The sequence below is a fragment of the Bombina bombina genome, chromosome 4, assembly GCF_027579735.1.
Source record: "Bombina bombina isolate aBomBom1 chromosome 4, aBomBom1.pri, whole genome shotgun sequence".
Taxonomy (NCBI): Eukaryota; Metazoa; Chordata; class Amphibia; order Anura; family Bombinatoridae; genus Bombina; species Bombina bombina.
Window position 1 is genome coordinate 856463092 of NC_069502.1, and position 23149 is coordinate 856486240.

The 23149-nt window shown below is 37.8% G+C and overlaps 2 protein-coding genes across 2 annotated transcripts in view; one reads left to right on the forward strand and one right to left on the reverse strand.

The window, feature by feature from the left end:
• The window catches only part of LOC128657301 (zinc finger protein OZF-like), a 36397-nt gene extending 18208 nt beyond the window's left edge, over window positions 1-18189 (forward strand). The window contains exon 7 of the mRNA XM_053711592.1: window positions 11086-18189. Coding sequence (XP_053567567.1) covers window positions 11086-12140 — 1055 coding nt within the window. The 3' untranslated portion in view covers window positions 12141-18189. The remainder of the gene's footprint in view (window positions 1-11085) is intronic.
• Window positions 1-23149, reverse strand: part of LOC128657302 (oocyte zinc finger protein XlCOF7.1) — a 225235-nt gene that overhangs the window by 70210 nt on the left and 131876 nt on the right. The gene's annotated exons all lie outside the window — the stretch shown is intronic.

Below are 23149 nucleotides of genomic sequence, written 5' to 3' on the forward strand. Positions count from 1 at the left end.
CTCGGGGTAATTGAGCCCTCCGATAGTCCCTGGGCCTCCCCAGTTGTCTTGGTGCCCAAGAAAGATGGGACCACCCGGTTCTGCGTAGACTATCGGAGGCTCAATGAAAAGACCGTGACGGACGCTTACCCTATGCCCAGGGTAGACGAGCTACTCGATCGTATAGCCAGGGGAAATTACCTGACCACTATTGACCTCTGCAAAGGTTACTGGCAGATTCCCCTGGCCCCGGAGGCTATCCCCAAGTCGGCATTCGTCACCCCATTCGGCTTATATCAGTTTAGGGTAATGCCGTTTGGGATGAAGAATGCCCCAGCTACATTCCAGCGCTTGGTGGATAGGCTCCTGGATGGCTTCCAGAGTTTTGCTTGCGCCTACCTGGACGACATAGCGATCCACAGTGAGTCATGGGAGGACCACTTAGCTCACATAGGAATGGTTCTGGATCAGATCCGGGCTGCTGGCCTGACTCTGAAGCCAGAAAAATGCCACTTTGGGATGGCCGAGGTACAGTACCTGGGTCACCGGGTGGGGTGTGGAAAGCAGCGACCAGAGCCGGCCAAGATAGAAGCTGTCGCCAATTGGCCCACCCCCATCACTAAGACTCAGGTCCTAGCCTTCCTGGGCACGGCAGGGTACTATAGACGGTTCGTACCAGACTACAGCACACTTGCCAAACCCCTGACTGACTTGACCAAGAAGAACTTACCTCGACAGGTCCTGTGGTCTCCCCACTGTGAAACGGCTTTCCAGGCTCTCAAAAATGCTCTAATTAACGCTCCTGTCTTGGCGGCTCCAGCCCTTAACAAACGTTTTATCGTCCACACAGATGCTTCCATGTTCGGGCTGGGAGCCGTCCTCAGCCAAGTAGGCGAAGATGGAGGGGAGCATCCAGTTGCCTACATCAGCCGGAAGCTCCTGCCCCGCGAAGTCAGCTATGCAGCGGTCGAAAAGGAGTGTTTGGCTTTGGTGTGGGCATTAAAGAAATTGACTCCCTATTTATATGGGCAGGAGTTCACTCTGGTCACCGACCATAACCCGTTGGTGTGGCTGAACCGGGTCTCTGGAGATAATGGCAGGCTATTACGTTGGAGTTTATCGTTGCAACCCTTCAATTTCACCATTACTTACAGACCTGGGAAACAGAATAGCAACGCCGACGGGTTGTCCAGACAAACCGACCTCAGCCCCGCATAACCAGCGGTCTGGACAGCCTTAGTCTGCCCCGAAAAGGGGTCAGACCGTGTCTGCCAGAGTGTTCCACAGAAAGGGAGCACTGTTACAGAAGCATTAGTTATTTTGTTGTGAAGAAACTTATTTCCCAGCAGCAATGCCTGAACCAGCCAAGCCAGCGCCTAAGAAGGGCTCCAAGAAAACTGTAACAAGTATCATTTCATAAAGGGTTAACTCTGTTCAGTTTTGAGAAAACTATTTTCTGAGGCAGGTTTCCTAGCATATTGTGTACTGTAATTAAGTTTGTGATAAGCATTCACTGCTAGGTGATAAGAAGGACTCAATTGTTTTCTTGTGTGTACTTGTTATCTGCGGTGGCCTGTCCAAGGGCTTTGTCTAAATGTGTGATGGGGGATTTTATGCTTCCCCCCCTGGGAGTGCCCTGTGTGCATGTAACCTAAATAAAAAGCAGGCTGGGCATCCCAGTCCTCAGTTCTTGGTTGTCCCTCAATCGCAGCGTTGACTCGTTTTTGTGGGCAGAAGGGTATCCTAGCTGTACTACAGCTAAGGGGGATTATTCTACATTTGCGAGACTCATATAGAATACTATGGAAAGCAGTTTCTCCCCTCTTCAGCAATAGGAATCCAGGCTACTAAGCGGTCCATCTCTCAGCGAGACTAAGGGTAACCGTAACAACCATCATTCAAGTAATGAAACTTTTTTAAGTGTCCATTCACTATATACTTCGTGGGTTCATGAATGCAGAGAAAGCTAGCTATTAGAGTTTATGATTAGACATCACAAGCTGATCTAAGCAGTGCACAGACTTATATAGTCTGTTAGTTACTAAGACCTGCAATAAGCACTGCGCTCGCAGACCCACCACAGCGGACAAGGGGGAGGCAGCATATCGGCACAAGGTCTTCTCCTCCAGCCTCACCTTGTAAGCATATCCCTGGGCAAGTTTCTCACCAAGAACGCTTTCACTGCAAAAATGTCGGCAGCTCTAAATGAAGCAACAGTTTTAAGGAGCACTGCCTGTGAAGAGCGACCTTTATCAGCACATGTGCCTTGTCTTCTCTGTAGCCTGCACTTTATCACTTACTGTACTGTGTACAGGCTTTTAGAGAGAGGATAATGCAGATGTGCTGCCCCTCCCAAATCTGCTGCCCCTAGGCCATAATACGCCCCTGCCTTAATAATAACAATTATAATAGTTTTATTGAATTAAAACTATAACATATTTCATTATTACTGCCTGCCCTCTTCCTCACACTTAGGTCCTTGTGCAGATCTATTCTACTCTAAACAATCTTCTATTCATTGAGCTTCTTGAAACTTAGTAATGGTTGATTCTGTGTACATAGAATGCATAGAATTGCAGGGGAGCAATAGCATTACAGGGACAGTAAAGTCAAAATTAAACTTTTATTATTCAGATAGAGCATGAAACAACTTTCCAATTTATTTCTCTTATCTAATTTGATTTTTTCTCTTGGTTTCCATTGTTGAAACTCATAGATCAGAAGGCTCAGAAGCAATGCACTGCTGTGAGCTAGCTGCTTGTCGTTGGCTCACCCAGTGTGTCCAGCTAGCTTACAATAGAGCATTGTTCTCCTTCAACAAAGGATACCAAGACTTTGACGCAAATTTAATAAATCATGAAAGAAAAAGTTTGTGTTTTTGTCCCTTTAAGCACACAGAGAAGCGCACTCACAGGACCAAACAACCAAGTTCATAACATTGTTAGCCTGTTCTATGGCGATTTACCACCTGGGTGCAGCTTTTTTTTAACCCAGTAATGCTTTTCACAGAGTAGAACTTTCCTGCAGTATATCAGTCTGATCCTGCCTATTACGGTCAGTCCAGCACAGAAATACCGGCCAATTAGCAGCAGCTCCCACTAGTGTATGATATATGTGCGTATTCATTTTTTTTATTCTTTTTATTGAGGAAAGAATCTGTATAAATACAGGCAATATAAAAGTTTGTATACATTAAAAGCAGTGCTGACAGCGTCTCCAAGCCATAGATTACAAAGAAAACTGTTTTTTATTTAGATTACATTTCAGTGATATGATTTGCAGATATTTACATGAAAGTATTAGGCTAGCTATATCGCACATAGTAGTATCTTATGATGGGCTTATTTGGTACAATATTACTTGCACTAGATAAGAGAAAAGGGATGGACAGGCTAATTTAATTATGCTCTACTCATAAGTTTATCTGGCTCTGACTGCTCCAATCGTAAAATTAGTTATGAGGGTACCCCTGTTGGTTGATATGAATTCCTTTTTTTTTTTTTTTTTTTTTTTTTTTCAAACTAACAAAGAATAAAACAAACAAATAAACAGAATGGAGTAGTAATTTTACATAAAAGCAGAGAGATGGGACACCTTAAATTTAAGAGATTGCTATATATATACAATGATGGGCTAGTCTGGTAACTACTCCCGAATGCTGTCGGCATGGTTAGCAAGGTAGGACGAGAAGGTAGATGGTCAGGCATTTCTAAGACATTGTATTAGTTAGCGTATTCTTTGCTGGATTTCGTGGGTTAGCTTTTGATGTAAAACCATTAGTTATGTCATCTCAGACCGATCATGAGCTGTGTAGATAAGTGATGCGAGCATGCTAAAATCATATGGCTATAGAAAGTGTTTAGCACACTGAGGCAGTCAGAGGGTGTCAACATCACATGTATTGTGTTGGTATGTTGTGCATTACAACGTACAAAGCTTCTTTTAATACTATGATTTGACTAGCTATGATTTAAGTAAGATAAAATTAAGTTGTGAGCAAGCGGAGTATGGCAGAACAAACGTGGATTATCTAACATTGTAAAATGACCCAAACACAGATATAGATAACATTTCTTAGTTGATTGCAAAACCACAACCCCATGTCTAACTAAGTGTTTCAAACTGATTCTTGACTACACAGCAGAATACTTTATACTTATGTAGTGAGGACTACATGCAACTTGTTAAACTGCCCAACCACCATATGCAATGCTCATAGGTGACCTGCAAACAGAGATTGCTCCATGATGCTGTTTCAGAGGGGTAACTCTTAAGTTAATATTAAGGAAGGTTGTAACAGCTGTTGACCAGGTGATCACCTGTAGTGGTGCTGTATTGTGAATTTTCCTGGTGTCTTGTTTCCTTATTAGTGAGGTAAGAATCACGTCCGTTAATGAAACGACAGATGAGGAATTAGTAATTAATTCTTTAGGTCTAGAGGTGTTCTTGGCAAAGTGAGGACAAGCATCCCTCATATTGTGAATTAAAACAGCCGGGTCTGGAAAGAGAAATGCTGAATCTGTAGTTTTAGTGTTCGGTTGCAGCTGGGTTGAAGGTGTTTTTTGCTGATCCAGTAAGGAAGGGCAGGCTTGCGTAGTTAAGGGGTTAACTTTTTAAGACAGGGTCTACTAAAAGCCTGGATTGTTTCATGTAGTTTCTCATAGCTAGAGAACAAACGTTCAAATGCCGGCAAGAAAACTTCAAATATCTGCACGGCAATATTATTTCCCAACCCCATTTCACTGAATAGGAAGTCAGTATGTACAAGATCTCTTGTGGATTACTATTAAGTAAAATGACCTCCGGGGAAGAAGAGAGTGGATTTCTTCTATCTGCCAGTAATTCCCGGACAGCTTCTCTGTTAAAGGAAATGCAGATGGCATAGAAAAATGGTGATGTAAAGGAGATTAGAAGAGGTTCTCTTCAGAGCAACAAAAGCTTGCATTCATCTTCTAGAGCCGCCCACCTGAAGTTGTGTATTTATTTTTTAACAAGGGATACTAAAAGAACGAAGCACATTTGAAAATAGAAGTGAATTTAAAAGTGTCTTAAAATGACATGCTCTATCTTTCATATCCCTTTAAGGGCTATTAGTAGTTTAGTATTAGATTAGGGGGTGTTTTTATTTTGGGGGGGCTTTTTTATTTTCATAGGGATTAGGTTTAATTGTTTTATAATTTTGTTTATTATTTTATGTAATGTTAGACTTTTTATTCTCTGTAATTTTAGCTTAATTTAAACTTAGTTTATTTTTTATTTTTAAAGTAATGTTAGTTTTTTATTTTAATTGTAATTTAGGATTATTTTAATTTATGTAATTGGGTTAATTTAGGGGGTATTAGGTTAGGGGGCTAGTAATTAGTTATTTGCGTTGTGGGGTTTTGCGGTTTTGGGGCTAATAGATTTATTAGGTTAATTGCAATGTGGGTTAATGGCGGATTTGGGGTTAATAGATTAAATAGATAGTTTGCATTGTGGGGGCATTGCGAATTAGGGGGTTAATAGATTTAATAGTTTGCGTTGTGGGGCATGGCGGTTTAGAGGTTAATTCATTTATTATAAGTTGTTATGTGGGGGGGATGGTGGATAGAGGGTCTTTGACGTGTCGGGTTAGATTTCAATGGGAAAAAGGTCTCAAAGAGCACTTTTTTCCTGTTTTACACCTAGTTGAGCTGGGTGTAATTTCTTTTTACTGTATCGGCAGCCTCTGACAGTGTATTTACGGTTTGCGAAGGCATTGGAACCCGGGTATAATTTAAAGATTAGCGGCTTCCTATACATTGAATGGGAAATTATAATGTTTTCGGCAGCTGGAGTCCGGTTGCCGAAATTGGGTTATAACAGGCCGTTGAAAGCAGTCGATAAACAATATTGTTTCCGACAGCTAATTTATCGGATTGCGAGTACACGCAAACGGAATTACGGCTCAATGGAAACAAGCCCTTAGTGGTTGATATCAATATATAACAAGGAAGATGATTTACAATAATATCATGTACTAATGCATTGAAAGGTACAAGTTTCAATTATATTGTAATTGTTGGAAAAATAATAAAATGCATAGGATACATCAATAATAAGACATAAAGCTTCTATGGAAATCCATATACTAGCACCACCCCATACCCTTGGGTGTAGAATACTAGACACTCCATATATAAGGAGGTAGGAACCAATAAGATTCCATCTTTGAACACCTACCCAACAATTACCATTATAAATATATAATACTTTATACGTTTTCTGACATAAGATAAACCTGCAATATCCAGATTTAGTGTTTACTGACAAGAATATGTGGTCAGGACACACATGGACAATACTATATTATCAAATGTGAAAACTGGTATCATAGCAGGTTTTTAATTAACCCACTTTTTAGCAATTTTTCTAATAAAGTTAAATTTTTATTTCAGTGATCCACACATTAACACTTTGGGTGATTTTCAGTACTATATATCCTTTTTTTCAGTTCTCTAAACTTTACTAGTAAATAAATACTTGAGCTTGATACTAAGCACCTATTAGCTACAATATAACAATAATAAGGGCCGCAACATTATTTAAAGTGGCAGAACTCACTTTCCAAATTAATATACAGTAGTGACATTAGAATCTCATTAAAATGTATAATAACAGATCTCATACTTTCAGATCATGCCCTGATTATTCTGAATTTAATAATATGTGACAAAAAGAGTAACTTTTTATTTACCAAAATTTCTATACAGTTACACTTTAAGGAATTCTGAAGAACAATGTCAATCACATACAACATACAAGCCAACTTTTTGTGAATCTGCAAAAATCACTTTAAAAGCAGATATTACCTCCATATCTTATAACATTTAGACACAAGCAGAAAGTAAATGATATAACATGAACTAAAAAAAATCTCAGGTGTGTTTTTAAAATATTCTAACAACCCATCTATAAAAATAGGAAAACAATGTAATGATTAAAAAGAAAAGAGAAAAATATTTAAAACATTTATCGGAGGAAAAATTATTTATAAAATCTGAAAACTTTGTTCGATATTGGATTAGCTCAGGTAAATGTCTTATGTCTTTGGTTGAATCACAATGGCAAAACAAATTTCAGAACTTCTGTTAATGTTAAAGTGGAAATGATTAAAGAGCAAGACCAAATAATTAAAGGGACACAAACCCCCAAAAATGTATTTTATATTTGAGATTAAACATACATGTTTAAACAACTTTCCAATTTGATCCTACTTTCAAATACTTAATTTTAATTCTCTTGGTATCTTTGTTGAAGGAGCAGCAATGCACTACTGGGAGTTAGCTACACATATCGGGTGAGCCAATGATGAGGCATATATGTGCAGCCACCAATCAGCAGCTTGCTCCAAATAGTTTATTGCTGCTCCTGAGCCTACTAAGGTATCATTTTCAATAAATGATGCAAAGAGAGCAAAGCAAATTAGATAATATAAGTGAATTATGAAAGAAAAAAAATGTAGGTTTCATCTCCTTTTAATGTATTTGGGAGATGTTATCAATCTTGTTCACAAGGCACTGCCACTTTTGATTCTCAACATGTTTTGGAAACAAATAATAATAAACCTATTAGTGTAGAAGAAACAAATGAATGCATAAATAATCAAAATTATAAAACAAAATAATCAACACAACACCCAGAAGGAAATTACATAAGGCCTGTGCACTCTTGTGTGGCTCTGTTTGTTTGATTGAAAACAGCATTGTGCGTCTGTAAGTCTGGACCCCTTGACATAATCCTGGACATAAACCATAAACCGAATGCAACAAACTCTTCCATTTTTGTTTTTTATCAGAATGTGTTGTGTATTTTGTTTTGTAATTTTTCCTATGTACTTTCCACCCAAGCTGGTCAGGGGTTAACTCCCCGGGTTGCTGGAAGCTGTACAGCTGTCTGTGAGTATTCAGAGCTGTAAGTTTTACAGTGATGTAAGGATGTGTACCCAGTCCAGTGTGAGACAAATCCATTCCTTGTTTATATATTTATAAATGTATACAGTGGGGCAAAAAAGTATCTAGTCAGCCACCAATTGTGCAAGTTCCCCCACTTAAGAAGATGAGAGAGGCCTGTCATTTTCATCATAGGTATACCTCAACTATGAGAGACAAAATGTGGAAACAAATCCAGACAATCACATTTGTCTGATTTGGAAAGAATTTATTTGCATATTATGGTGGAAAATAAGTATTTTGTCACCTTCAAACAAGCAAGATTTCTGGCTCTCACAGACCTGTATCTTTTTCTTTAAGACGCTCCTCTGTCCTCCACTCATTTCCTGTATTAATGGCACCTGTTTGAACTTGTTATCAGTATTAAAGACACCTGTCCACAACCTCAAACAATCACACTCCAAACTCTACTATGCTGAAGACCAAAGAGCTGTCGAAGGACACCAGAAACAAAATTGTAGCCCTGCACCAGGCTGGGAAGACTGAATCTGCAGTAGGCAAGCAGCTTGGTGTGAAGAAATCAACTGTGGGAGCGATAATTAGAAAATGGAAGACATACAAGACCACTGATAATCTCCATCGATTTGGGGCTCCACGCAAGATCTCACCCTATGGGGTCAAAATGATCACAAGAACGGTGAGCAAACATCCCAGAACCACATGGGGGGACCTAGTGAATGACCTGCTGAGAGCTGGGACCAACGTAACAAAGGCTACCATCAGTAACACACTACGCCGCCAAGGACTCGGATCCTGCAGTGCCAGATGTGTCCCCCCTGCTTAAGCCAGTATATGTCCGGGCTCGTCTGATCATTTGGATGATCCAGAAGCGGATTGGGAGAATGTCATATGGTCAGATGAAACCAAAGTAGAACTGTTTGGTAGAAACACAACTCGTCGTGTTTGGAGGAGAGAGAATGCTGAGTTGCCACCAAAGAACACCATACCTACTTTGAAGCATGGGGGTGGCAACATCATCCTTTGGGGTTGTTTCTCTGCAAAGGAAACAGGACGACTGATCCGTGTACATGAAAGAATGAATGGGGCCATGTATCTTGAGATTTTGAGTGCAAACCTCCTTCCATCAGCAAGGGCATTGAAGATGAAACGTGGCTGTGTCTTTCAGCATGACAATGATCCCAAACACACCGCCCGGGCAACGAAGGAGTGGCTTCGTAAGAAGCATTTCAAGGTCCTGGAGTGGCCTAGCCAGTCTCCAGATCTCAACCCCATAGAAAACCTTTGGAGGGAGTTGAAAGTCCGTGTTGCCCAGCGACAGCCCCAAAACATCACTGCTCTAAAGGAGATCTGCATGCAGGAATGGGCCAACATACCAGCAACAGTGTGTGACAACCTTGTGAAGGCTTACAGACAACGTTTGACCTCTGTCATTGCCAACAAAGGATATATAACAAAGTATTGAGATGAACTTTTGATATTGACCAAATACATTCTTTCCAAATGTGATTGTCTGTATTTGTTTCCACATTTTGTCTCTCATAGTTGAGGTATACCTATGATGAAAATTACAGGCCTCTCTCATCTTCTTAAGTGGGAGAACTTGCACAATTGGTGGCTGACTAAATACATTTTTGCCCCACTGTACATACACTTATACACACCTTTTGAGTCCTTCCCAGTCATTTTCATATACTATGTCTTTTAACGCCTTTTTTATATTAAACATGGTTTTTATTTAAAATTTTTATATATGAGTATAATACTTTTATTTTAAATGTTTTGTTTTTTTAACCCTTACACTTTACTTCAGGCCTTAGGTCGTGATAAGTCTTCTAGTGCTATTTTATAACTTTAAACTTGTAATATGAGCTATATTTATCACTGTTGCAATCTCCATTAAAATGACAGGACATGCTAAAGATATGTTGGCTGCGTTAAACCTTCTCTGGTAAATCTATTTTACCTTGGACTTGTAGTTTTAATTTGTGTGCTTATTTTAGCATGCTCCAGTGATATTGCACCCTGCACTATAATTATTGCTCCACTTGTAATCTGGGTATATCTGGTATTTTTCAAATAGTTTAAAATGTTGGTCTAAATTGTAAAACTTTTTCAAGTCGAAATTGTGTCATGATGTTAACATTATAGAAAATAATATTTGATGTCTTAAAATTTGGTAAACAGAGAATTTGTCTATAAATCTGTTTTATAAACAAGATAAATATATTTTAAGTCTTTAAAAAATAAAATAAATCCTATTGTTTGTAATTTAACATAATTCTATGTCACTAGATAGTGAAAGATTTGTGATAAATGATCATTTAAATAGTCTTGAAAATGTTTTTTGTTATGCTGGGGTAGCTATTTAAAGCTTTTAAATAAACAAAACTGATTATTTTTTAAACACATTTAGTAAAACTAAGGTAGTTTCAGATGAAAGGTGTTTTACTTCTTAATTGCTATATAGCGTTTATTTGTTGTTTTTTGCTAATATTAGGATAGTTGTCTGTTAGGTTAGAGATTTTCTAAAATTGATTCTTATGTGTTTTGCTGCATTTCTCCAATATTTGGATCTGAGATCTTCTAAAAATATATTTGTTATATGAATTGTTTAATGTTTGATTAAAAAAAAATTCTAAATATTCTTTAATGGCTAGTAAACCACCCTTAAAGGGACACTGAACCTAAATGTTTTCTTTCGTGATTCAGATAGAGCATGAAATTTTAAGCAACTTTCTAATTTACTACTATTATCAAATTTTCTTCATTCTCTTGGTATCTTTATTTGAAATGCAAGAATGTAAGTTTAGATGTCAGTCCTTTTTTGGTGATCAACCTGGGTTGTTCTTGCTGATTGGTGGATACATTCATCCACCAATAAAAAAAAGTGCTGTCTGGAGTTCTAAACCAAAAAAAAGCTTAGATGCCTTCTTTTTCAAATTAAGACAGCAAGAAAATAAAGAAAAATTGATAATAGGAGTAAATTAGAAAGTTGCTTAAAATTGCATGCTCTATCTGAATCACGAAAGAAAAAATTTGGGTTCAGTGTCCCTTTAAGTATTAGCATGAAAGGTGTAGGGTTCCCAGTCTTAGTCTTGGTAGAACAGTTAAATAGTCCTCAAAATATAATTATGTCATTAATAACTAACATTAATCCCATTGTATTTCTTAACAGGTGAATTTACAAATTGCAGTAATCCTAGTCCAAACCATGGTGAAACTACAAATACTGGTTTCAATCTTCTTCACAATCATGGAAGCAACATGGGAAATTTATGTTCTGAATATGGGAACATTTTTACCAGAAAATCCAATCTTTTAAGACTTCAAAAAATTCATGCTGGAGAGAAAGCATTTTCATGTTCTGAATGCGGGAAATGTTTTGCTTGGAAATCAAATCTTGCTACACATCAGAAAATTCATACAGGAGAGAAAGCATTTTCATGTTCTGAATGTGGGAAATGTTTTGTTCTGAAATCACATCTTATTAGACATCAGAAAATTCATACAGGAGAGAAAGCATTTGCATGTTCTGATTGTGGGAAACTTTTTGCTCTTAAATCAACTCTTATTATACATCAGAAAATGCATACAGGAGAAAAAGCATTTTCATGTTCTGAATGTGGGAAATGTTTTGCTCGGAATTCCATTCTAATTACACATAAGAAAATTCACGCAGGAGAGAAAGCATTTTCATGTTCTGAATGTGGGAAGTGTTTTACTGAGAAATCAACTCTTATTAGACATCAGACAATTCATACAGGAGAGAAAGCATTTTCATGTTCTGACTGTGGGAAATGTTTTGCTCTGAAATCAAATCTTATTAGACATCAGAAAAATCATACAGGGGAGAAAGCATTTTTATGTTCTGATTGTGGGAAGTGTTTTACTGAAAAATCAACTCTTATTAGACATCAGAAAATTCATACAGGAGAGAAAGCATTTTCATGTTCAGAATGTAGGAAGTGTTTTACTGAGAAATCAACTCTTATTACACATCAGAAAACTCATACAGGAGAGAAAGCATTTTCATGTTCTGAATGTGGAAAATGTTTCACTCGCAAAGAAAATTTTGTTCTTCATCAAAAACTCCATACAGGAGAGAGAGGATTTCCATGTTCTGAATGTGGAAAAAGTTTTTCTCAGAAGTTACAACTTATTGCGCATCAGAGACTTCATATGGGAGAGAAAGAATTCTCCAGTCATACACAGGGCAAACCCCTACGTTAACATCAAAAGTGCAAGAGCCTTTAAAAAGCCCTTATCTAGTTTGGGATAGTCACCCTAGCTGCATAAATACATTGTGCTGAAATATAACAAAAAATAGTTTTGATTTCTAATTATAAATTTTTATGAAAACTCTTTCATACAGGCGGTGAGACTCCATGACCCATTTGATTCTTCAGTGAGAGGGGTTCTCAGAGTGGACGCCAATTTCGGCTCAGAGTACAGTAATTTTTGGAGGGATATATATTATGTAGTGGCATATTTTTCACCTATTGGAATTTAGTCACAAGCCTTTCCACAGGTGTCGCAGGGACTTGTCCTTTGCCTATACCTGTTGGTTCGTCAATATACTCCTATTCCAGATCCTCTGCTTTTATGTTTCAGCACTGGTTTTGGCATTCTACTGGTTCCATAGTAGTTGTAGCATGCCTAATGTTAAGTACTATATTTTTTATTATTTGGCACTCTATAAGCCTCTTAGGTTATTGTTATATATTTATTATATATGTATATGACCTTGGGACATTTATAAATATTTTTAAAGTAATTTCTTCTTTAAAAAAAACTTTATGTATTTGTTATTATGCTTCATATTTTCCTTCATGTACATGTTTTAAAGCTTACGGGCATTTCACTGACGTATTTTTTAAACACTTCCCAAGTTCTTCGTGTATGTATATTTTTTTGATGCACGTTGAGGTACGCCAGCTTTCGGGCCTGCGTGCATCAGTGCGATAGCGTATGTTTTAGCCATATTGACATTAGCTTCCTCTCATAAGTACGCTATATGGATACCAGGTGTCCTGAGTATTACCACATCTCTGCTTTAATGATTTTTGAATTTGCATATTTTTAAGAGCTTCTTTCAGAGGGGGTGTTTCCCTTTCTTCAAGAGCTATTTTAATGGGGATATTACTCTTTAAGCTATATGCATGCTTGTTTGTGTTTGCACTTAAATTCAGTATTAGTTTCCTGCAGTTATGGAGTCTTCTGTCCCTAAATCTGCCTTAAAAGCTGGTGTATCTAAACACTTTCCTACTAGTGTTAAATCTTTGTATTGTAAACAAGCTGAGGTTTTAATTCCGGCAAACGTATGCAATAAATGCGTTCATATTTGAATGCATTCTGATCTAATGCTGCTCTTGCTTCTAAAGGTGTTACTGCTCCTTCTGTTTGTTCCTTACAGGAGAATCCTACTGGTTTAACTCCTGAAGTCAAGGATTTTATTCGATTTAATGTGTTTGAAATGTTGGCGGCCATGCCTACTTCAAGTAAGAGTAAAAGGTCAGTTCAGAATTTACCTTCAACTAGTTATAAGCCTGCTGTTTCTAGTCATGAAGCTGCTATGTCCTCAGAAGGAGAGATTGTTTCTGATGATCTTGGATCTACCTCTGAACATGAATCTGAAACATCCACTTATTTGTTTAAAATTGAGCATATTTGTTCACTTTTAAAAATAAATTTTGCCTACTTTGGAGGTTAAAGATCTTAAAGTAGATGAAGATAAGCCCGTTAATTATTAAAATACTGTTTTTATACTTGTGAATAAATCCCCAGATATATTTTCTATGCCCGATGTGGCCTCTGAAATTATTTCCAGAGATTGGGCTAAAACAGGTATTCATTTTAATCCTTCTGCAAGGTTTAAAAAAATGTATCCTTTACCAGCTTCTAATATTGTGCTTTGGGAATATATTCCCAAAGTGGGTGGGGCCATTTATACTCTGGCTAAATGTACTACTATTCCTTTGGAAGATAGTTCTTGCTTTAAAGACCCTTTAGATAGGAAGCTTGAATTCTTCCATAGGAGGACTTTTCTGCAAGCAGGTTATCTTTTTTGCGCAGCAATTTCTATTGCTGAAGTAGCCGCTGTTTTCTTTTTGGTTAGTTTTTCTGGCCAGTTTGTGGACGATTCTGCTAGTGAAGATTTTTTTTTTAAATCTTTTGGAGTTGTTAAAATCACCTTGATGCTTTTATTTGTGATATTTTTGACATCATTAAAGGGACAGTCTAGTATAAATTAAACTTTCATTATTCAGTTAGGACTTTTAATTTTAATCAACTTTCCAATTTACTTTAATCATCAAATTTTCTTTTTTCTCTTGGTATGCTTAGTTTAAACTAAACCTAGGTAGGCTCATATGCTAATTTCTAAGCCTTTGAGGGCTGCCTCTTATCACATGCTTTTTAAATCTTTTCAACACAAAGAGACAGAAAGTACACATGGGCCATATAGATAACACTGTGTTCAGGCACGGGGTTATTTAAGATTTAGCACAAAACAATGCTAAATGCAAGACAATAGATAATAAACAGTCACAGTCATGTGATCAGGGGGCTGGAAGAAGGCTCCTAGATACAAGGTAATCACAGAGGTAAAAAGTATATTAATATAACTGTGTTGGTTATGCAAAACTGGGGAATGGGTAATAAAGGGATTATCTATCTTTTAAAACAATAACAATTCTATGATAGACTGTCCCTTTAAGATTAGTGATAAAAGTATGTCTTTGGAAGTACTTTCTAGAAGTGCTTTATGGGTTTAAGACTTGGTCAGCTGATATGGTTTCTAAATCCAGGATTTTATCCCTTTCTTTTCAGGTAAATATGTTATTTGGTTCTGGTTTGGATTCTATTATCTCTACTGTGACTAGAGGTAAATGAGCTTTTTTCATCAGGGACAATAAGTCCAAGGGTTAATTTAAAGTTCCTAACATTTTTGTTCCTTTTTCAAGTTTAAAGTTTGCATGAAGGTGCAACCCCTGATTTAGAAAGCTTGGTTTCTTTCTGTTCAGGATCCCTGGGTTATAAATATACTCTCACAAGGGTTTTGAATAGGTTTCAGAGCAACGCCTCCCAGAGGAAAGTTTCTTTATGTCCAATGTTCTGAGAAATCCTGAGAAGGCTCAGGCCTTTTTTTTTTAGTGAGGTTTGAATTTAGAATCTATGGAAGTGATTGTTCCTTTTTTTAAATGTTGGATGGTGTTTTATTCCAAACTTTTCATTGTTCCAAAGAAGGAGGGAACTTTCAGACCAGTTCTGGAACCATAGGCTCTAAACACATTTCTCATAGTCCCTACTTTTAAAATGGAGACTGTTCGAACTATTCTACCTTTTGTTCAGCAAGGTCAGTTTATGTCCACACTAGTTTTAAAGGATACATACCTTCATATCCCAATTCACAAGGATCATCATCCATTTCTAAAGTTTGCTTTTCTAGACTAGAATTTTCAGATTTTTGCTTTACTATTTGGTCTGGCCACAGATCCCAGAATATTTTCCAAGGTCCTAGTTACCATTTTGTCTGTGATCAAAGTTCAGAGTATTGCAGTGTTTCCTTATGTGGATAATATCTTGGTTCAAGTTCCATTTTTTTAATTTAGCAGAGTCTCACACCAGCAGACTGATGTTCCTTTAACAACATGGTTGGAAAATTAGTTTTCCAAAGAGTTTGCTGGTTCCTCAGACAAAGGTTTCTAGGGATTCAGATAGATTTAGTTTCCATGAGACTTTCCTTGACAGATATATGAAGGATGAAGTTAGTGTCCACCTCTTTCTTTTCCCTTGGTTGATCTTTGCATGGAGGTGTTAGGTCTTATGATTGTGGCTTCGGATGCTATTTTGTTTGCTCATTTCCACAAGATGCCTCTCCAGCTTTGTATTCTTTGACAATGGTGCAGGGATTATATTCAGCTATCTTAAATGATTCATCTAGATTTCAGAACAAGCCAATCTCTGTCAGCTTTTTACACAGGGGGCTCCTTTTGTTCATCCTACTTTGTCTGTGATCACTACAGATGCAAGTCTTTCAGGTTGGTAGGTCACCTGGGCATGTTAGAGAGAGCGAGAGGTTTTTTCTCCTCGCAAGGCAAGGTTACCTTTAATGTTTTATAACTCGTGCAATTTACAGAGCCTTTCAGAGTTGGCCTCTGTTGAAAAAGGAGTCTTATCTCTGATTTCAGACAGACAATGTTACAGCAGTAGCACATGTCAGTTATCAAAGGGGAACTCACAGTCCCTTGCCACGAGGGAATTATTGCAAAGTCTTTCCTGGGCAAAAATCGGTGATCATATTTCTGCTGTTCATATTCTTGTAGTGGTTAGCTGGGAAGCAGATTTTTACAGTAGTTAGGCATCTAATGGCCTCTCTGTTGAATCGCAAACTTCCCAGGTATTGTGCAAGGTCTAGAGATCATCAAGCAGTGTTTGTGGATGCTCTGTTAGTTCCATGGTCATTTTGACTAACATGTTTTTTTCCAGGGTGATTTCCAGAATCAGACAAGAGGAAGCATTATTGATTCCATTGTCTCCATCTTGCACTTGCAGAGTTTGGTATGCAGATATGGTTCAGATGTCCATTTGTCCTCCTAGGCTACTTCCTCTGCGTCCAGAGCTTCCATCTCAAGGTCCATTTTTCCACCCAGATATCAAATCTCTAAGCTTTATGGCGTGGAGATTGAACGAATAGTTCTTAAGCAAAGAGAGTTCTCTGATTCTGTTATTGAGACTCTGATAAGCCTCTGAATAGGATTTGGAGGACTATTTCTTGGTGTACGGATCATGTTTTTTTTTTTCTGGCATTCTTTTAGAATTCCTAGGATTTTGCAGTTTTTGCTAGATTGTTTAGATAAGGGGTTATTTGCCAGTTCTTTGAAGTGTCAGATTTAACAGTTAAGTCCAAAAAAACTTGACTTGATTCAAACAGGGCATGTAATTTTATACAAATTTCCCATTTACTTTTATCACCAATTTTGCTTTGTTCTCTTAGTTTAAAGCTAATACTAGGAAGTTCAAATGCTAATGTCTTAGTTCCCTGGAGTAATGATTTGGTAGGAAAGTCCTTCAGGCAGTTGACCCGGGTTGAATAATTTTGCCTGTTAATTCATTTTAATTGCATTTTTTTAAAAAAAGTGTTTTGTCCTTTTTGGGTTATTTTGGGGTTGTTGATTTAGTTTTTCAGTGAAAAAATATGTTTCTTAAATCCCACCCTTTATGTTATATTACTCGTGGACTTCACAGCTTGGGTATTAGTTCCCTGGAGTAATGCATTGTGGACTCTCACCACATTTATGAAAGAAAACATCATTTATGCTTACCTGATAAATTCATTACTTTCATGGTGGTGAGAGTCCATGAGATCACACCCTTTGTTTTGTTTTTTTCTGGTGCTGGTTTATTCTTGCCCACTTCTTTTTTCCCTGCTCCTATTTTTGTTCTTATTTCTTTTCTTACCTCTTTTGCTTGGCTAAATGTTAGATTGAGGTACCAGTGGGATTGGAGGGGTTTTGTAGAGCTTTTGGAGTTTGGAAGTCTTTGCCTCCTAGTGGCAGGGAAAAGTAGTTCCCAGGAGTAATGTGTTGTGGACTCTCACCACCATGAAAGAAATTAATTTATCAGGTAAGCATAAATTATGAGGGGGGGGGGGGTCAAAATTTAAGTTGTAGATTTCTCACTGAAATATTACTTCCAGTAGAGCTTAATATGTGAGTAGCATCTAGAAGCTCGAAAACAGCTCAGCATAGTTCAGTAGTTAAGGGGTTTAATGGTCATTAAACAATTTGAGATTGTAGTATACAATGCTTAATTATGTGTATTAAAACCATTTGCCATATAATTTCACTATTTATTTTGTCCCCTTTTCTTGTTATGTAACTGTCCAATCCCCATGAGTTTCTATAAAGTAATAGGAGCTACCATGTTGAAACCTATGTTTCTCTTATGTAATCTCTTCTGCTGAGGATAATTATAGATAGATAAAGTATACAAACAATGTATGTGTAATATAGAGACTAAAACCCCTTTTAAATAGTTACTTTAACACTTTACACAACCTTTGTTTGCACACTTTATCTTTCCATAATTGTTCACAGCAGATAATATTAGAGAAGGGAAACCTTAGGTTTCATTACTTTGTAGAAATTAATATATACAATCATACAATAGTAATAAGGATATTACTATAATAACCCCTGGCGCTAACGTGTAGCTTAAATTGGTAATGCAAAGGTTCTAATTATTGTATACTATAAACAATAAACAATAAATTACCTTAGTACGATGGAAATGATAATTCCTTACAAATATGTAAAAACTGGGTAGTTAATTAATAAACCCAAATAAAGGGATGTGCTTAAGGACGAGCCAGAGTAATGGTGCAAGTAAAAAATAAACAAATTTTATTACAGTCTTAATCGTGCACAAAAATACTTTTAAAACCAAATTTAAATAACACTCTGATCAGGCGTTTGACAATGTAGTATCAATAAAATCCCTAAAACCTCAAAATAAAATTGCATAAATAAAATAACAATAAAACAACAATGAGACAATCACTATCACAAATGATTAATTTGAGATAGAGAACAAAGATCCCATTAGAAACCAAGGAAGATCCACGTCAGCTGGAAGTTAGTGATGTTTTAACCGGAGCTGTAACGAGATTTGAGATCCAAATGAACAGACAGGAAGAGAGCCAAAATTTAAGGTGTTCACTTATTACTTACACCGAAAATGCTCTATGAAGTCCCAGCTGTCTCTCTATAGCAGTCCTGGATTAGGTCACTGCTGGATGGATCCCCGAAATGAAGGAAACCTCTTGTCTTTTACAATCCGTATCAGCACTCGCGCCAGATAGACCAAACTGTGCTCTGGGTCTCTGTGCGGTCTCAACGCTGGTAATTAGTTCCAGTCACCTGGTTTCTCTAAAATCGGGTCTTTTTTGAGTCTCCTGCTTCCACCTCTCTTTCCTCTCTGTCTGATGCCCTTCTTTTTCTTAGATCTCTTTGCGGAAGTGGACTTGCAAATGAATATTGGCCTTGTCCGTTATTCTACTAGGAGAAGACAGAGATAAAGAAAGGACAAGGCCCGATGAAGCTTGTAGCTCTGTTCTTGTGTAGCACCGCTTGCTGCTGTGCTGCAGGGGCATCTGTCCCAGAATCCCAAGGAGATGGTAAGGAGAGCATTGTATTCCTTTCTGTGGAGTTTGAGGATACTCCATTTACCCAGTGGTTTATTGGTAACTTTCCCAGCGCAGGTTGTTCACACCCCTCAGTACACAGAAATTAATATATACAGTATAGAAACTTAAGGGGACGTTAAACCCCAATTTTTTCTTTCATGATTCAGGTAGAGAATGCAATTTTAAACAACTTTCTAATTTACTTCTATTATCTAATTTGCTTCATTCTTTAGATATCCTTTGTTTAAGAAATAGCAATGCACATGGATGAGCCAATCACACAAGGCATCTATGTGCACCCACCAATCAGCAGCTTCCGAGCCTATCTAGATATGCTTTTCAGCAAATTATATCAAGAGAATGAAGCAAATTAGATAATAGAAGTAAATTAGAAAGTTGTTTAAAATTGTATGTTCTTTCTAAATCATGAAAGAAAAATGTTGGGTTTAATGCCCCTTTAAAGGGACAGTCTAGTCCAAAATAAACTTTCATGATTCAGATAGGGCATGACATTTTAAACAACTTTGCAATTTACTTTTATCACCAATTTTGCTTTGTTCTCTTGGTATTCTTATTTGAAAGCTAATTTCCTAGACCTTGAAGGCCGCTTTTTATATGAATGCATTTTGACAGTTTTTCACCACTAGAGGGTGTTAGTTCAGGTGTGTCAAATAGATAACACTGTGGTCGCGCACATGGAGTTACCTAGGAGTCAGCACTGATTGGCTAAAATGCAAGTCTGTCAAAAGAACTGAAATAAGGGGGCAGTTTACAGAGGCTTAGATACACAGTAATCACTGAGATAAAAAGGATATTACTATAACTGTTTTGGTTATGCAAAACTAGGGAATGGGTAATAGAGGGATTATCTATCTTTTAAAACAATAACAATTCTGGTATACACTGTCCCTTTAAACCTTATACTTATTTCTTCAGCATTTAAACAACGTGCATGATTTAGACATAACATGCAATAAAAAAAAAAGTTTCCAGTCTACTTTTATTTTAAAATGTGTGCACAGTATTTTAAAGGTACCAGTTCTTACTGAGCATGTGCAAGAGTTGGCTGATAACTGTCTAAATGTCACATTTTGGGCAGGGGAATGAAAGGAAACTCATTTGAAATTCAGTGTTTTACTATATTGTCTTTTTTATGTAATAGTTGATTATGCAATTAGACGGTGTGTTTGTTTTTGTAGCTACACAAAACATACATAAGTTTAGATCCACAGATGTAATAACTACGTTGACTAGGAGAATATGGAGACTCTCGTTTGGCAGTTAAATGATCAAACCAAATGATTGTATTTAGTTCAGTGGAGTAAAATAGTTTTATTTGTGTCCCACAAGCTCAAGATCCAATTCAGTTTTATGGGGAAAAAAACTAACTTCTACATCATTCAGATCCAGAGACCGTATTGCCTTGGCACAGCTCACTCAATATTATTTGAAAATATAAAAATACTGGTGCTCTTAGGCTGAGAATAGATAATTCCGAAATGTAATGTGCAGACCCTTTAACTAATATTTGTGTACAGAAAAGAGAGAGAGTGAAAACAATCCTTTATAAATTCACCCAAATAGAGACAGGGAATTCAGCACACTTTTTATATTTAAACCAATTCTGGTTATATTTTATCTGTCGTTAGTGTACACATACTAAAAACTATTTATTACACATATATTGTACTATCTAAAAAGCACATGCGTAGGAATCACTAACTAGATATCCTGTCTAGGTATTAATTCATACAGTCAGTATGCAAGTTATGGTACACAGTCCTTTTAGTAATTAGGGATTAGTATGTCCACAAAACCAGCTTCCAAAAGTACATGCAGAAAAAAACTAAGAATTTTGTTAGCAGTCCATGCATATAGCACAAGTAGTCAGCTTATGACTTATCAAGTATTGATGTAAAGCTTTAGAAAGGTAAGGAGCAGCGGGAACAGTCCCTTGATACATTTGCAACTGAAATAATATACAGAGACTTAAGCGTGTGCAGGTGGAAAGTCAGCATGAGAATACATATAGCCTTATTTCTCTGTTTGTGGATGTTTTGTCAGGAAGCATGTCTAGGATCAAGATACAGGATTTACCTTTGCACCCCTTTTGGTCCAGATAGTTGGAAAAACCCTTCCCTTCTGACCTTCGTTTTTAGGGTATGCTCTCCAAACCGATCCGTCACGGCACCCGCTGCGTCTTCCAATTTTGCAATTTTTTAATCACTTTCAAGACCCTGTCTGAGGAGCGGTGTGTGCCGGGTGACTAACTCGCAGTAAGTCTGGAGTGCAGCCTGTGCCGCGGCATTTACGCTGTGTGGTAAGAAACAGCTAACAGAGATACTGGAGCTGGGACGATGCAAAATTGCCATTCTTTGGTGGTGTCAAAATTGGAAGATGCGGCGGCTGATTTGAATAGCCAATAGAATTTCAGTAGCTCTCATCTTATTGGCTGATTTGAACAGCCAATAGGATTTCAGTAGCTCTCATCCTGTTGGCTGATTTGAATGTCAAAAATCAAATCAGCCAATAGGAATGCAAGAGACACCATTTTGAAAAGGCTCCCTTGCATTGAAGAATCAGTATACAGCAGCGACCGTATGAAGAGGATACTCTGTACCGGATGTCTTCAGGATGGAGCCACTCCGCCGGGATGAAGATAGAAGACGCCGCCTGGATGGATGAAGACCTCGCTGCCTGAATGAAGACTTCTCGCCGCCTGAATGTCCGGACTTCAGAAACTGTAAGTGTATTGTTGGGGGTTAGTGTTAGGTTTGTTTGTTTTTTAGATTAGGGTTTTGGGCATTCCTAGAAGAGCTAAATGCCCTTTTAAAGGGCAATGAAAAGGAGCTGAATGCCCTTTTAAGGGAAATGCCCATACAAATGCCCTTTTCAGGGCAATGGGTAGCTTAGATTTTTTTTTAGAGTTAGGTTTTTTATTTTGGGGGGTTGGTTGGGTCTTGGGTTTTTCTGTTGGGGGGTCTTTGTATTTTTTTTTTACAGGGAAAAGAGCTGATTGTATTTTGTGCGGTATGGAGCTCATCGCCACCATATTGCATGCACAAAGCGGCTTTTTTAAATCTCGTAATGGCAGCGCTATGGAGGGTGAAATAATGCAAAACTTGTAATCTAGGTGATAGGCAATTTAGTGGTTTAACCCTAACTGACATGTGCAGCCAGAGGGCAAAAAATATACAAGATAATGAAAAAAGTGTAATAGTTAAAGCAAAAGATACTTAATCTCTCAGGTAATGAAGAAATGATTGTCTATGCTCAACAGTAAATTATCTTATCAGGATGACCTAAAAAAAAAGAGAGCAAAACAATCAATAGCGTAATAAAAGTATAACAAAAATATTGCAGAGATCCAAGCAAGGGTACTCACACTTGTTGGAGCTACAAATAGCTCTATGATATGCGCTCAAATAAATAGGACCCAAAGGTTGCAGGGGGTCCACTTTATTAAAACATTTAGGTCTAGATTACTAGTGGAGCGCTATTTTATTATGCACAATAAATAACCAGCCCTTACAAGTGGCTGGTAATGCAACCGCAAGCTCGCGGTCAGGGCCGGTGCATGTGTAAGGCAGAACAGGCAGCAGCAGGGGGGGCACCTAGAGCGGGAGGTGGTGGATCTGCCTGAAAGCGTGAGTGAAAATGTTGCCATGCGATGTGCCGCAGCTGCCTGTAGAGTGCGCACACACATGAATCAGGACACAGCTCAGCATTAATCTGCCCCTATCTGAGACTAGGAGGGAAATAGTGTGTGGTGGATGTCTGGTGCCACGTGACTCACTTCACTGACACACTCTAAGTGAAAATGAGCCATGCAAGAGATGCCCACACAGATAGCTGAACCGGTAATGATGGGAGGTAGGATGGCGGGGTTTTAGGGCAGGGGTCGGGGGCAGGCAGAAATTAGAATGCACAGGGCTCCCGGTGTTCTTGAACACCGGCTTTGTACGTTACTGTGTTAGCATAGTGTGTGAGTCAAACTGTGACAACTGCTGTGAGACAGGACAGGGGCCAACGGCGGCAGTGTGATTGCTGACCA